This window comes from Melanostigma gelatinosum (assembly GCF_949748355.1).
Source record: "Melanostigma gelatinosum genome assembly, chromosome: 5".
NCBI classification, from domain to species: Eukaryota; Metazoa; Chordata; class Actinopteri; order Perciformes; family Zoarcidae; genus Melanostigma; species Melanostigma gelatinosum.
This window is the reverse complement of record NC_136638.1, coordinates 19,340,062-19,355,760: the sequence shown is the minus strand read 5'-3', so window position 1 is coordinate 19,355,760 and position 15,699 is coordinate 19,340,062. Positions and strand designations below refer to the sequence as shown.

The window sequence follows — 15,699 nt, the reverse complement described above, 5'->3', positions numbered from 1 at the left end:
GAATTTCTCTAGGTGTTTTGGTGCATACCATATAAATATAGTAAGAAAATAAAACACTACTAGAAAAAGTACTAGAAAAGTCAAGAATCATAAATAGAAAATAGAACAAATACAATATAAACATGAAAAATCTGTTTTTTAAATGAAGCTGTACAACATTTGAAACAAAGAGGATTGAATGTGAAAAAGTTCACATAAAGTATCAAGAATATGTGCAATAATAGCTATGATGTCAAAAACAAAAAACAGACATTTTTGTAGCAATGTTGTTTATTATTTAGTTTTTTGTACCCCATGAATCACCCCACGACGAGGTATGTAAATGAGTAAATACTCTTTCTTTAACCAGCTACACCAGAGGGATACTTACACACTGTTGAATCAATATAATAATAAATGGTGGGTGGATATAGATAGATAGACAGATAGATAGATAGACAGACAGATAGATAGATAGACAGACAGACAGACAGACAGACAGACAGACAGACAGATAGATAGATAGATAGATAGATAGACAGACAGACAGACAGACAGACAGACAGACAGACAGACAGACAGACAGACAGACAGACAGACAGACAGACAGACAGACAGACAGACAGACAGACAGACAGACAGACAGACAGACAGACAGACAGGTAGGTAGGTAGATAGATAGATAGATAGATAGATAGATAGATAGATAGACAGACAGACAGACAGACAGACAGGTAGGTAGGTAGATAGATAGATAGATAGACAGGTAGGTAGGTAGGTAGGTAGGTAGATAGATAGATAGATAGATAGATAGATAGATAGATAGATAGATAGATAGATAGATAGATAGATAGATAGATAGATAGATAGATAGATAGATAGATAGATAGATAGATAGATAGATAGACAGACAGACAGACAGACAGACAGGTAGATAGATAGACAGACAGACAGACAGACAGACAGACAGACAGACAGACAGGTAGATAGATAGATAGATAGATAGATAGATAGATAGATGTCACCACTTTTTCCTCAGAGTAACCTCTAGATGGCATCTTGTCATAATCAACAACAGGCACGCGGGAATTCCCTTCAGCCAATCACAGCTCCGACCAGTTTAATAAAGTTGGCTCTTTTTTTCCGCCGTGTTAGTTTCTGTTTCGAGGGAAGCCGCGGCTTGGTCTGGGTGCTAAAGATGTGAACGCACAAACCGGGTCTGCTTATGGGCAACACACACCAACTCAAAGCGAGAGACGCGAGCAGAAAGAGCCTCGTGTAAGAAAAGAAGATGTCTCTGTTGCGCCTCTCCATCGCCGTGACTCTCGGCTTGGTGTGGTATTTTTCAGACTGCGGCCGCACACTGACACTGTACGGTGCATGTCTCCTCTTCTCTTTCGTTACTCCACTGTTGCTCGTTCACAGTGGACGAGAGAGCGGCACTCAAACTGACGAAGAGACGAATGGAAAGTCTCCCCAGGTATACATCTTTGTTGTTGCTTTGTCTGTTATTGCAGGAAATGGTTTCTAGTGGTTGCACAATCAAAACGGAGTCATGTTCTAATGAGTTAAATATTAGATGTGTGAGCGTGAGATGCATTATTAGAGCATGTGATATCACTTTAAATAACATTATCTGCTCAAATGAATGGAATAAGTCTGTTAATTAATGTAATAATGACAATATGTCAATTAGGATGCCTTTATCTAACTTGTCTTCACAGTTTTTAGGCCGCTGTGAGATTAATAAAAGTATATTAAAGTATTCTTATCCATAGCCCGAGGTGCATTTTTTCTTGCATGCTGAGGCCTGAATAACTTGTTTTCACTCTTCCCAAAACACGCTCTCACCCAGAGCTCAGCACTTATGGATGCTAAAGTTTTCTCATAATCTCATCGATTCCTGGCATGTGGCTCAATACTTCTGTGTCTTCCAGAAAACGGTGGAGGGGGATGTGTCTGGTGACTTGAAAGACGCAGAAAGCAGCCAGCAGGCCGAAGAGTCTCAGTATCCACATGTGAAGACGTCTCTACAGCAAGGTGAAGCATGTCTCACACAGCAGAACACACTTATTTTTAAGTGGCATGAACACGTCTGACTTTACAGTTCAGAAAACACTTCTTATGAAGATGTGAGCGAATGTTTAAAAAAAAGGTCAAGGTTGTGCTCTTGACTTTCGGGTGTTTTGCCAGCAAATGCTACGTGTGTTTTGACTTGACATGGTTGAAAAGGACAGTTTTGCATAGACGCAGCTGCAGCTGTGTCTCGTGTTACATGAGGCGAGGAGGGGCTTCAAAATGGAAGAAAGGGATGAAGAACACACCCTCTCTATAGATGGGTTGGCTGAGATACATTAATTAAGCAGGAAATAAGATAACTGCTTTTCATGCCTCAGCAGCAGCAGTGTTCGCTTTGTGTCTTATTTGTGCTGCATGTTTTATATTGTGTGTCGGGCTGTAAGATTGGTATCACAGCGCTGAGCTCAGTTTCCTTGTATTTCATGTCTTCTACATTTAAAATCTGTCTCGGTTCAAGTCAGACCTTGAACAACTGTGGAATTGAGAAGGTAAAATAAGCTTTTTGCAATAATTTGGTCATGAAAGCTCTTCATTTTTCCAGTTCCCTCTGGAGTCTAGTATGATTATGGTTCATTACGCCTCACTGTGAAGTCCTTCTTTTGTCTTTGCACCTTTCAAACTGTAAAATGTTGCACTTTTTATACACAGAAATATTATATATAAAATCTAAGACGTATAACTATAACACATTTACATGTAGTGATTTGTTTTGTCTAACTCATTGAAAATATGAATAATTCATAGTCCATGGTCTACAGACATAAATAAGACCCTGTGTGAAAGCCCCACGTCAGCGCTTTTCAGCTGGTTTTCTCTACATGATATGTAAATAACATTATGTTGCTGTAAATAAAACATGCTTTCCAGAGGGACCCGTCTTCATCAGGTTCAGAGGGAAATCCTGTCATATTTGTAAGGTTGGGTACCGAAAACCGGTGCCGGTATGGTACCGGTTCCTATACGACCGGTATCTACCGGACCGAAATGCAACGCAGATTTCGGTGCTTCCTTTCGGTGCCTGAGACGATTGAAATACCTTTTTACACTACTAGTTAGCTCGTCCTAGGACCGATGCTAACGATAGCCTCGGTCCTCCGCTCCTCACTCATAGTATTATTACAACCGGACGAGCCGTGCGCGCTTAGAAACAAACACCTCCATCATTCTGGCGAAGCTTCGGCCATGATTTATTAAAAAAAAGACCGAGATCTGTCATACGGCTGGCAGGGTACTGACTTCCTCCATCGACATCCGGGTCCTTAGCGTTGCCGTTCATAACAAGCACAACAGCCGGCACGCAAAACCATCTTCTTCTTTGAGGTGTAGTGGCGGTTGGCAAATGATGAATTGGCACATTAGCGCCATGAGTCATAAGTCATGAGACGTGTCGTATTTTGCCAGAGAATGCAAATATGCTCATATTTCTGCAAAGGAATTGCTGAAGTTTGAAGCTGTAGACCAGGGGTCTCAAACTCATCTTCACTCCGGGCCACATCAGCATCATGGTCGCCCACAAAGGGCCGGTTGTAAATGTCACTACTCGAAACATATTGTTGAATAACTCTCTGCATTCACAGTTTAAAGTCGTCTTCAATGTGCTCACAATACATTTCCATGTCAAATGTACAGTAACCAGTCAAAGAGCTGCTTCTAACTGTTTAAGTATCTCATCATTTTGATTTTCAATCTCATAATTTTGACTGTCAATCTCAATCTCATAATTTTGACTTTCTATCTCATAACTTTGACTTTCTATTATAGTTATGACTTTCTATCTAATAACTTCGACTTTCTATCTCATAATTTCGACTATGGGGATATTTTTATTATTAGTAGTCTAACTTAAAAAAAAATAATAATTTTGAAGCCAAGTGTTTTGTATTTATTTATATTTATAGTATACTTTAACAGTTAATATATTGTTAAATTTGAAGAAAAAAATATCTGTTCAGGCACCGTTTAGGCACCGGTATCGTTTTAAAAGTATTGTTTTAGCACCGGTATCGGAAAAAACCCAAACGATGCCCAACCCTACATATTTGTGCTGCGTTTTGAATTGTTTGGACAGGAGCTCTGCACCCAAGTGTTAAATAGAAAAACACAGCTTGAATTTCACCAAACGAGCTTTAAAGTCGCTCCTCAAGTTTGATGTTCTGGAGGAGAGCGCAGGAGTTCGGAGTGAATGTGACTTTCCCTTTTTGTGCCTGCTGCCCTCAGTGTTCGAGTGCGCCTACGCCCAGCTGGTCCTGCCTTGGTACGGCGTCCTCGAGCCACGCGAGCAGCAGCCTCTGCACCAGGTGCTCAGCAGGGAGTTCGACTTCATAATCGACCGCATCATTGAGAGAGCCAAAGACTTTGATGTTCGCCAGGCCGTCGTGGGCTGCGTTCGTATTTTGACCCAGCACTTGCATAATGCGAAGCAGTCTGACGGGTGAAACTTTTTTTCTAGACTTCATGCAGCTTCAGTTACACTCCGTTTTACAACCTATGCATCATTTACCTTTTTACAAGATCATACCTGTAGTGACATCCCAATGGTTGTTTTTGTGCTGAATGGTGTTGCAGATTTAGATCAAGTGATTGTCACACAGTGGCGATAAACGTCTACGATCCAGCACACTTACTGTAATGATCGCCTCTCGTTTGCTTTCTGTTTCAGAAAGCTCTTGTTCAGCTCCAGAGCAGAGATCGCAGTTCTCCGAAGGTTTTCTGAGACTCTAGTCCGTAACCTTTTCCCCGAATCTCTCAGGGATCTCGAGGTCAACCGCTGTGCCTTAAACGAGATTATTGCTTTACGCGGTAAGACCGCGTTAAATTCTCTGTGTGCGGGAATACAGTCTTACGTAAGAGCTAAGCCTCCCTCCACTTCTTTTACACGTGTGAATCGTATGTAATCCCTTATTGTCAGTGGCATTGTCGAACTCCCATGAATAAATCAATTATCACTGATTGTGCAGCTGTGTTAAGAAGACTCTATATAACAGATCATACATAAAATGTAAAGGATAACAAAGTCATCGGATAACCATTGTGGTTCTCTTTCTAAACGTGACTCATTACAATCTGTTAATATGGTTAAATGTGATTTGAGTGTGTTCATGTCCTGCTGAACAGAACTTGTAGGATGAAGTGTGTTTGCTGTTTTCTGCAGGGCTGGGTCTGTTGGTGACATGGCTGTCGGACCCCGACAACCTGAACCAGCTGGTGGTGAGCCAGCTGGACAGCGTGACCCCCAAAGGCTGTGAGGAGGAGCTTTGTGGATCAGACCCGGATCAAACCTCTCTGGCTTCACAGGAGGGCGAAGGCGAGGCCGAGGGCAGGGAAGAGTGAGTGGCTGTCATCTTTTGCGCCCCGCGGGCTCCACGTCGTTGTAGTGAGCCTCAAAGCAACGGCGGTGAGAGCCACCGTCTGTGTTTGGAAATTGGGACTCACCTGGTTTTGTTTCGTGGCTGTTTTTCTCTTTTTATTTTTCATTTCAAGGAGCTTAGAGGGAGCAGGGATTTCAACCACCGGGATCAAAACCAAATGTAAAGGTGCGTTTCGTTATTTGAGTTGTTGTGATTAAAAGGCTGTTTGATACTTAAACCTACAGGATGTGATTATAACCTGGTTTTCAGCTTTTGAGTGTGAAAACATTTCAGATTAAGTTAATGGAGGCTTGAGAGACGCGGATGGAGTAGTTTGTGGGTGTTTGGAGAACAGAAACCTTTGCTTGCATCACGTCTTGTACGACCGCGTGATGAATAGCAATGTGTTGTCTGCTACGTGACATACTTTTCTCAACCAGCCTGCCTTTCAGTGCGTAATTAATCCCCCGTTTCTTGTTTGTTTGTCGGTACGGACAATTACACAAACACTGAGATGAATGCCAAATCATTTCTGTGTTGTCTTCAAGCAGCTTCTATCTCTTTGTTTCGCAAACAACCCAACAGTGATGATGACTAAATAAGACTGGATTATGCCATGATAATGAACCCTGCGATGTGACAAATGTGTATTTTCTGCAATCATCACATCGTATATTCTGAAACAATAAACAACAAATTGTCATAATCTGTAAGAATTATTTAAATCTGATGGCATATTTGTCATTATCAGGCCGTCTTATTGATTATAACATTAAACGTGTGATTGCTAATTATGCTTACGTGCCTAATAAACCTAGTGAGTAGTTTTTCTCATGACATTTCCAACTGTAGTGAGGCTAGAAAGTTGCTACACTTCATCACAGTGCAGAAAGACAAATGCAGGTTTACAGTCAAAGTGTTTTTAAGCTCAAAGTAAAATGCATTGCTATTCTCTCCATGTTCAGTACTCCGTATATCAGACAAGAACATTGTGCTTCTTTGGTGCTGTGGTATAAACGATAAAGAAGGTATAAGAGACGGTTAAAAAAATAGAAAAAGGTAAAAGACTGTTAACACAAGTTGTGGAAATGTCTCTGACTTTTATCATGTGGTTGTTCTCCAGCTAACAAGTTAAAAGAAGGATGGTCTAAATTTGTGGACAAGCTGAAGTGTCAGAAGGGGAAGAGGAAGATGAAGATGAAGAATGTGGAGCAGGAGCTGAGGATCATGTGGGTCCAGAGAGACTGGTCCAGCGAGGACGATGTCGGCAGCAGGGAGGGCTTCGGTCACATCCAGCAGGACTTTGACGGGGTGAGTCTGCTGCACATGCAACGCAATGTATGAAACTGCCAAGATGACAATTTGTGAAACGTGACGGATTCATTGTCTCTTTCTTTTTTTTTTGGCCAAACACCACCAGGAGGACAGTGATCTGGAAGACTACTTGACAAGCGTGCAAGAGGAGATGATGGAATTCAAGCTTTCGTATGAGATGTGGCGCGTTGGCTGCTGGGCTGTCAGCATTCCTCATGTGAGTTATAAATACAGGCGACGGTGTGGAATGTCCTACTCATTTCCACTCTGGGCCACATCAGCATCACGGTCACCCTCAAAGGGCCGGCTGTAACTGTAAAACTAACTTCTCCCCAACATATTGTTAAATAACTCTCTCTGCATTTGATTATTGTTTATTCAAGTGTAAACATATTGTACATGCAGTTATATAAATGAAAAATGATATTTAAAGACATTTCTATTGTTATAACATAAATCATTTTAATTGAGGGTTCAGAAACCCACATGACTATCAAAGATCAAACTATTAAAGAAAATAACAAAGACAAATATCAAACACAAGTTATTACATTAACTTTGTTCAAAGCTGTTTGTGTCACCTCTCTGCATCACTAATGTTCCTCCCTGTCGTCGTCCTGTGCATGGCAGCTACATCCAAGAGCTGCTCACTGAGAGTCAGCTCTGATGAACATGGATAGATGATGTATCCGTGTTGTCTGTGCTTTCATCAACAGTTCATTAGAAACACAAGTACCTGCTCGTCTCTTAGCTAGCTGTGTTGTTAGATTGCTGCTAGTTCATGAACTCGGTCTGCGATGGTGTTTCTTCACAAACTGACATTTGTAAAAGTCTGTATCTGGTCGGAGCTCTGCTCACGTACCTTCAGCATGCACTGAGCTGTAGCTTGTGTAAATATATTCTGCTGTGATTGCAGTCTGCCTTTTAATTCTTGAACAATTTGATGTTTTTCTTGGAGGCTAAATTTCGCTCCGTGTTTGGTGTTAAAATGCCGACGTGAATTGTATCCTTCATCACCGACACGCCTCATAACACAGAAGACAGACACGTTTCTCTCCTTGAAGCACAAACGTGTATTCGCTTTCCCATCTTTCATTACATTTTATTCCCTCTGCATCAATTTTTCTCTTCGCGGACATTTTGGGATTATTTGTCGACCTTTTTCAATCGTTGGAAAACCTCTTTTCGGGCTGTTGCCTCTCCTGTCCACCTGTTGTGATAGTTTTAATGTCGGTACACAGACGACATGCTATCTCATAATTTCAACTTTCTATCTCATAATTTAGACCATGGGGATACTTTTATTATCAAGTCCAACTTTTAATTATTTTTCCAAAAAAAAAATATATATATTTTTTGTTTTTGCTGGCGGATTTGCGGGCCACATAAAATGACGTGGCGGGCCGGATTCGGCCCGCGGGCCTTGAGTTTGACACGTGTGTCCTACAGGCTTGTTATGTCTGCTGAAGCTCGGTAAAAGCTTGTCCTTGGACGCTTTGTAAATGTTTGAGCCCGAGTCCACTGTGTTGTAGGCCGACTGGGAGGATGAGGAGCTAATCTTCACCGTTCACCTGGAGGAGAAGGGAAGCCCTGAGAACCTACAGTGGGACATCAGGAAGACCTACATGGATGTTGTATACTTCCGCAACAGATGGCAGGTAAAAGGCCGACGGAAAGACATGTTTTGTGTTTTATTTTCTTGTTTTATGTATATAATTTTCTGCTTTTAACTGATCCAAATCACATCTGATACGCACTCATTTTATTAGGTACACATTAGGTCTTGAGGCTTTCTTGTCATCAAAACAAAAATGTTTTTGTTTTTTCAGGACTCAACCAGCCTGCCCACAATCCTGGTGCTTGAGGAGTCGGAGGTCAACGGTGAGGTCCAAGAAGAAGCCAAAGCATCAGTGGAGCACTTTCTGCAGGTAAAAGACACCAGAGAGTTCTAGATTTGCTGACAAACACTTAAATCATAACGGCCGTGACTCAACATTTTGTTGTTGTTTTTTTTCCAGGAGTTAGTTTCTGATAATCTCATGGGCCCCACTCAACCGGTTTTCCAGTTCCTCTGCCCTCTTGACAAACTGCTGAATGAGGAGGAACATAATGGCGGCGTGTGGGGCCTTCTGAGCGGCTTGGCTTACTTCCTGACTCCAGGTCAAGAGGAAGAGGAGGTAAAGGTTCACTGAAAGAATGATCTGGTTCACTGCAACCACGAGTTTAAGTTTGTACATTTATTCCTTTCGGTAATGGTAAGATTGAGCTTTTTCTGAAATCTGTGAATGCTAAAAATATTCACGTCTCATGGAACAAGTGAGACGATCAGACAGGATTCAAACAAACTCCCAAGAGAGAGAAAAGAGACAAATGGTAAATTCATTGCTCAAACTGTCCAGTGTAAACATCCTTCAGTTTACAGACCCTGGTTCAGCTTTGACATAGTTCCCATGGTTGTGTGCACATACTTCTTTTGAGTTGTCTGACTGCTTGTTTCCTTTATGAAAGAAAAGGAGATAATGCCATCCCATAATTCTCTGCAGCAGCAACATTTAAAGCGACAGACCATTCTGCCAACATTAACATCGGCCGTCAGTTGAAAACATACTTCTTGGAGCTGTGACTCTGGTTTGGGCAAGAATAATTCAAAATTAAATTGTACAGCATCGAGTTTGTCATTACTCATTTTCTATGTGTTTTAAAGGAGTTGCTTTAAAAAAACAAATCAATCATCGTAGCGTAAAAGTTCAGTCTGGTTCTATAGCACTGCGTTAGTTTCCCCCCCCCCCCCAAGTCTTGATGAATTCTCCGTCTTTCAATGACCTCGTGACGTTTTCCATTGAGGTCAAGGAACAGTGTTTATGGAAAGTCATCGGGCGACATTTTTGACTTTTCGTCCGCAGCCCCCCCTTCTTCATGTGTTCAACACAGGCTTTCTGTAAAAAAACAAAACATGAAGTTTGAAGCTGACATCGCTGTGTAGTACTCCTTGTAAATAGTGAATTTACTTTATGTGCCTTTTTTAAAGTGCACCTTTTTTAAAGTCTTGCTGAACCGACACATGGATTAGTTTAGCTGCTGGTGTCCTCTGTACCATAACGGCAGCTGCCTCTGGGTCAGCTGTCACAACTTGATTTCTTTGCTTTCCTCCGCAGAGCTCGAGCCCTCGAACAGAAGCCCCTAAAGAAATCATTAAACCATCTCCCCATCCAGAATCGACAGCTCTGCCTTTAGAAAACCCCCATGCCTTTACTGAGGAAGGCAGTGAAGTTCACGGCGCTTCAATCCCAACTGTTGTTATCTCCCAACATGGTTCTCCTCCAGAATGGCTTGTAGAAGCAGACTCTCCCTCTTTTGTTCACTCCGACTCCTCGAACGGAAGCTGTTCCCAAGACACACCGGAGGACTCTGATAATCCTTTAACCTCTCCCTTTAAAATGATTTTCAAAGGACTGACCCGATCCAGGTCACAAGAGTCTCTGGTTGCGACAAAAAACGCCAGTGACGAAGACCCACTTGAGTCAGACTCTTCGCCACACAGCTGCCAGAATGGGGACATGCAGGGGAGTGCACTTCATTTCAGTGCAAGGTCAGATAAAATGGGTTTTAAGGTGTCCGGTGGAGCCATCAAGACAAAAGGGAAGGACCAGGGCACTTCATCAAGAGGGGAGGACTCCCAGTGTCAGAAGAGCCAAGAGCAGCTGGAGGCCACCAAAGCCATATTTGATCTGCTGAAGGAAATATCTGGTTTGTTCAATGTTTTTATCGTTCACAGCATTAATAGCTTTAGGATCACACCAGTGTTTTTGGATTTTGTAGGTTCTTTTAAAGCATTGGAGCGGCGTTCCGTCGGTGTTTGACTCTTTTCGTTTTGTCTTTATTTTACGCAACAAAGCGTTAACTAAATACACAAAAAATATATTCTGTCACACGGTAGAAAAACGATATGCTCCAGTGGCTAATGCAGCTCTTCGGGTAGGACGTTGTCAAAGATAAACCTAATACTCTGTCCGTCTGTCTCAACAGGAAACTCCATCCTCATCAACATATTTGATGCCATTTTGAAACCAGTTATGCCCATCTTGAAAAAGTGAGTTTGTTGCTGACTCTCAAACCCTTTCCAGAGTTTCATAGCTCACTTGGATCCTTGTCTTTAGGAGTGACTTTTGGTTGTATTCTTCCCCAGAAAAGTGAATTCTTTCCTCAACAAGTTGAACCCGACAGAGTTGCAGATGGCCGCATTGATTGACACCATGCGGAACAAACAGTGGCCAGATTTTCAACGAGCAGTTCCTCCTAATCCTCGCACTGACGAGCAGAAGAACGAGACGAGGGAAAGAGCGCAAAACCTAATCAACGCCAGATGTAGGTGACGCCTCTCTGCACCGGTGGGAAATATCTACCAGTTTCTGGCAGTTGATAATCCATCTAAATTCAATTTCTCTGTAGATTCAATCTATCTTGTCTTGAAGAAGACAGACGTGGAGACGGTTTTTAATCTTTTTCAGAACAGTAAAGAAAACAAAATGCTGGTCTATGTGAGTTTTCAACATTTACTTTCTGTCACCATCCCTCGTTTATTGCATCTAATTTTCACATTTTATACCATGTAAATATACAAACCTTGTTGTGATTGTGCTTTATCTTTCATAACAGATGCTTCTGTCATTCCTACTGAGGGAATTTCTCCCCGATGAGAATTCCCTAAATGTGAGCGCCGCTGTCCTATCGAAAGTGAACAACTCCGCCAACTGATCTGTGAATCCTTGACTGTTTTTAATGGTACTCTCTCACATTGTTTTAGAACATCAAATTATTTGTTAGACCTCTTAAAATGCCTTAAAATATATAAATATAAAGGTCATTTTTACCTCAAAAATCAAATGCGTGAACATTCGTGTAAGTTGAATTTAAATGAGTGTGTGAAATCAGAAACATTATTTTTTTTTATAGCCAGCTTTGCATATTGTGAAAAGGAGAAAACAATGTTCATGTTTACATTTTGGATTGCACCGTTCACATCTTGATTTACAAATTGTTTTTTTCAAAAAAAAAATTCAAAAATATTTTGTCACTTTGAGCACTTTTGTATAGTTTGTTTTCTGAATTATTTTTACCTAAAGTTTTATGTAATTTAATATCTCGAAATTACCAATCACCTTAATCTATCAAAGGAAACTGTAAATAACTTTACATTTTTTTAAAAATAAAATACTTTAATAAAGTTTTTTCTGGTTATATTTCTGGCTTTATGTATTTAAGTGAGTTAAGACTCTTACTTGCTTTAAACAATATTGGCGTAGAAGACAATTCAGCCGAGGAAAACAAGTTTTATTAAAATATGTATGATGTATTAAAAAGAATTACTAGAATAAAAATATTTTAATGTTATAATAAAGCATTTACATTTTTTCTACTGGATTAAGATGCAGTCAAATACATTTGCAGAACTATATATCTATATATATATCTATACCCGGTATATATACCCAATATATATATATATATGTATATATGTATATGTATATATATATATGTATATATATTGGGTATATATACCCAACCATGTTCAGCCATGTTTCTATAGCTCTTAATGGAAATGCGGTCTCAAATGCTCATGCTATTTCATTATGTAAATGTCCATAATTAATTACAGGATTATCCTGCTCCGGTTGACAGGAAGGAGATTATCAAAAATGACTAACTCATGATTAAAATGTTAATGTGCAGGTGTGTAGTCTGCTTTAAAAACCTCTTGCCAGACTTCATCCTCGTATATTTTGGTTGTCTAAACTCAGTGTAGTAGTAAGCGAATGTAGTGTGCTGTATATGAAGAGTTGGAGCCAGTTTATCATGTCTAAGGTCTCAGAGCAAAGGACAATTGGAAACATGGGGAACATATAAATGGCAGAAATACAAAGCACCCCCCCCCCCCCCCCTCATCTGAAGTGTCCTTGCTCAACACCTCAGCTCCTCCGTTAATTTCTCCCGGATGCTGCAGCTGCTCCTCCAGGCCAGCAGGGGGCAGCCTTCTGATTACTGGCAACACACAGCCCGCTGCGTTCAGGAATCCAACATGTCTGCGCCCTGTAGGATGCTGCTGCTATAACGTGAAGGTACAGGACAAGTCTCAGGTAAGACAGCACTCAGGTTTATGTCGGTCTTTAGGAGTTGCAAACTTTCCTCTTTCACACGTTGTAAAGGTTTTAAGCGGTGTGTCGGGTCACTGAGTGTTAATGCAGGGCACGTGCATGTAGCTTCTTACTGTTCAACGTGACTGTGGAAGTGTTGCAGCTGTGCGTCACGCTTGTTTTCAAAGCATTAGTGTTATAAGAGGTGAAATGATGCCGTTCACACGTTGTATCGTCTAATAATTGTTCCTCATCACGAAGTTTGGGTCCTCAACAGAAAGAGTTTTTAAAGAATCGTTCGTGGTGTTAAGACTAAACCTGGAAGCAAAGTCAAAGCTCCCATTTACGAGCAAATTACTGTGAACACAATGTCTTCTACACATTTTTATTTATTGTGACATTTGTGTTTTTGTTTGTGAGTAAGGCTCATTTGAGAAAATGCATTCGTTTACATGCATGCACAGATTTTGAGTGTTTAACTCTTATGAAACATCACCTACATATGAACCCTTTACTTTCATTTAAGTTATCACAGTTTTTTACTGTCATAAAGAAGTATTTCGGATCTTCTGTTATATTGACAGTGAATTGGAGTCTTCATTTATTAGATCTGACTGATGTGTTTGCTTGATGAGTATACCATCTGTTTTGTTTTTTCTTTCTTGTCAAAAGACTTATTAAACTTAACTGTTTTATTTTACCAACCAGATTCTTAATAGCCTTATCAGCATCAAACAACAGTTTGTTTTTCTAAATCGTTCCCAGATTAATCAGACTCACAAACATTTGTGGAACCAATAACATCAACAATCGCTTCTGCAATTATTGGAATGCAGTGCAATGAAAGACTTTAATAGTGATTGTGTTTGACATATCAACAGCTGGTTGTGTGGCCCCCATGAGATCTACAGCGTAAACCTTCCTGTTGATACATCATTGTTTTTCTATCTTTAAACATAAATGAAGGAATGCTTTTAGATTATATTTCCCTTAAAACTGCTCCAGACCAGGCCCCACATATCATTTGAGAAACGTCTACATGTCCTGTTAGTGCATGTGTTTTAGTTCGTTACTGAATATTCTTGAAGTACTTTTAGTCACCTGACAGTATAACCGGACATCTATGAAGTAGATCTTTGTTTGCAGGTCTAAGTTAATGCGCCAACAATAAAGCAACTACAAGAAACTTTCATTTGCTCTGCAGACAAAAGCGACAGTTTACCTGGAATGGAGACGTCGCCGCTGCCTTGTGTATTTAAGATCTTCATTTGTTCTTTTCCTTAAACCTGAAGGGTTGCCGCTGTATCCTGCCCCAGTATCAGCCATATAACCACGAAATATTACTCAAAAAAATGAATTCCCTATTGAAAAATCTCCTCTTCCTTCCTTTTAAACTGGAAAATGTTTCTCACTGCAAAACGTTGCCTGTGAGAATCCGTAGGTCATAAAGCTGCATGAGTATTAAATCGAGACGCTTTCATAAACTCCTTGTAGAAGCTTTAACCTGCAGCTAAAGAGCACGGAGCTAAGGCTGTTTCTGTAGCCACCACTAGAGCTGGGAAATAAATCAGATTATTCTATTGATATCGTGTGATATGAGATTCTGTTGTCTTAGATCTTGGATATCGTATTATTGCAAAACGGTTTTCTTTTCCTAATTTTAAAGGTTGCATTTCAGTCAAGTGATGTCATTTTCTTTCTTCTTACCAGACTGTTCTATTATTTATCTTTTACCCAATTAGTCATATCAACCTTACTGATGAGTATTTATCATAATTCTCATTGTCTAATTCGGCTTTTTGGTGACAGAAGCAATAATCAACCCTGCAATGTGGTTGTTATGTCGATATCAAGGTATTTGGTCAAAAATACAGTGATATTTGATTTTCTCCACATCACCCAGCGCTAGCCACCACCAACAACAACAACAACAACTTTCTGGCATGTTAAAAAGTAAAGTACCCATTCGAACAAGCCTGAACTCTGCTCTACCTGGCAGTACTTAAGATGATGTGCTGTTGTTTTTGCTTCGGAGTTAGGACCCCTCATCACCGGGTGTTTGTTTATTAGTTCAAAGCAGTTCAATGGAGGAGTGGTTTTCCCCTCAAAGTGTTTGGTAGTAGTTTGCATTAAAATAAAAGATTAGAGAACAGTGAGAAAGATAAACAGTCTTTTCCAGCTAGGTTTTATATGTTCTTATCGTGTATGCCTGAATGGTTTAAGTATTTGAGAAAACATCAGGGACAAAGGATTTCCAGCTTTAAAAGAGCCGAGTCATTCCCTAACTGCAAATCTTTTGCTGGCTGCAAAATGGAGCTCCGACCTTCAACTCCACCCGGATTCCTTGTAGCGATTAATGTCTGACCCGTGTTAATTCTAGTGTCCACCTCCCAGTTCACTGCCCACCCGCCCGACCACGCTGCTACGATCATACCGCCCCAGTGTTTTTGATACGAGGTCCAGCTGCAGCGGGGCTCAGGCGGCTCCAGAGTTCAGAGGGTTTACTGTCACGTTCTGGCTGCAGTCACAGTTGGCTTACAGCTTCTGAGCTGTACTTCTGGAGGCTGGACGTTATAATGTCAGAGCCTTGTGCATCCACGTCTTGTCTAGAGATGGAGTGCATGTGTGTAATCATCTAAATCTGTGGCTGCAAGGCTTGTCCTCTTCCTTTCGTCGCGTCGCTTGTTGTTTCTGTGTTGTTGCTGTTGCATAAAGAAGTCTAATGATGTTGTGAGCAATGTATTGCTCCTCTTGGTACATCCAGACTCCAGAATCATTGATCCAGACTTCACGTTGAAGTTACAGTGAAACTCCTCATGTAACTTTAGCCTGTTTTTGACACACCAGTG

At 40.7% G+C, this 15,699-nt stretch overlaps 2 protein-coding genes across 2 annotated transcripts in view; both read left to right on the top strand.

The window, feature by feature from the left end:
- Window positions 1-1,207: 1,207 nt before the first annotated feature.
- On the top strand, window positions 1,208-11,890 carry LOC306778050 (uncharacterized protein). The gene is made up of 16 exons (XM_079269406.1): window positions 1,208-1,459; window positions 1,917-2,019; window positions 4,276-4,489; window positions 4,718-4,857; window positions 5,210-5,384; window positions 5,539-5,591; window positions 6,529-6,716; window positions 6,826-6,936; window positions 8,252-8,377; window positions 8,549-8,647; window positions 8,738-8,896; window positions 9,875-10,466; window positions 10,746-10,809; window positions 10,906-11,084; window positions 11,169-11,257; window positions 11,376-11,890. The coding sequence occupies exons 1-16, from the start codon at window positions 1,271-1,273 to the stop codon at window positions 11,472-11,474; spliced, it is 2,580 nt and encodes an 859-aa protein (XP_079125532.1). The 5' UTR covers window positions 1,208-1,270; the 3' UTR covers window positions 11,475-11,890.
- An 890-nt stretch (window positions 11,891-12,780) lies between these two features.
- Window positions 12,781-15,699, top strand: part of mrpl11 (mitochondrial ribosomal protein L11) — a 33,146-nt gene continuing 30,227 nt past the window's right edge. The window contains exon 1 of the mRNA XM_079268360.1: window positions 12,781-12,853. The gene's annotated coding sequence lies outside the window, so the exon portion shown is untranslated. The remainder of the gene's footprint in view (window positions 12,854-15,699) is intronic.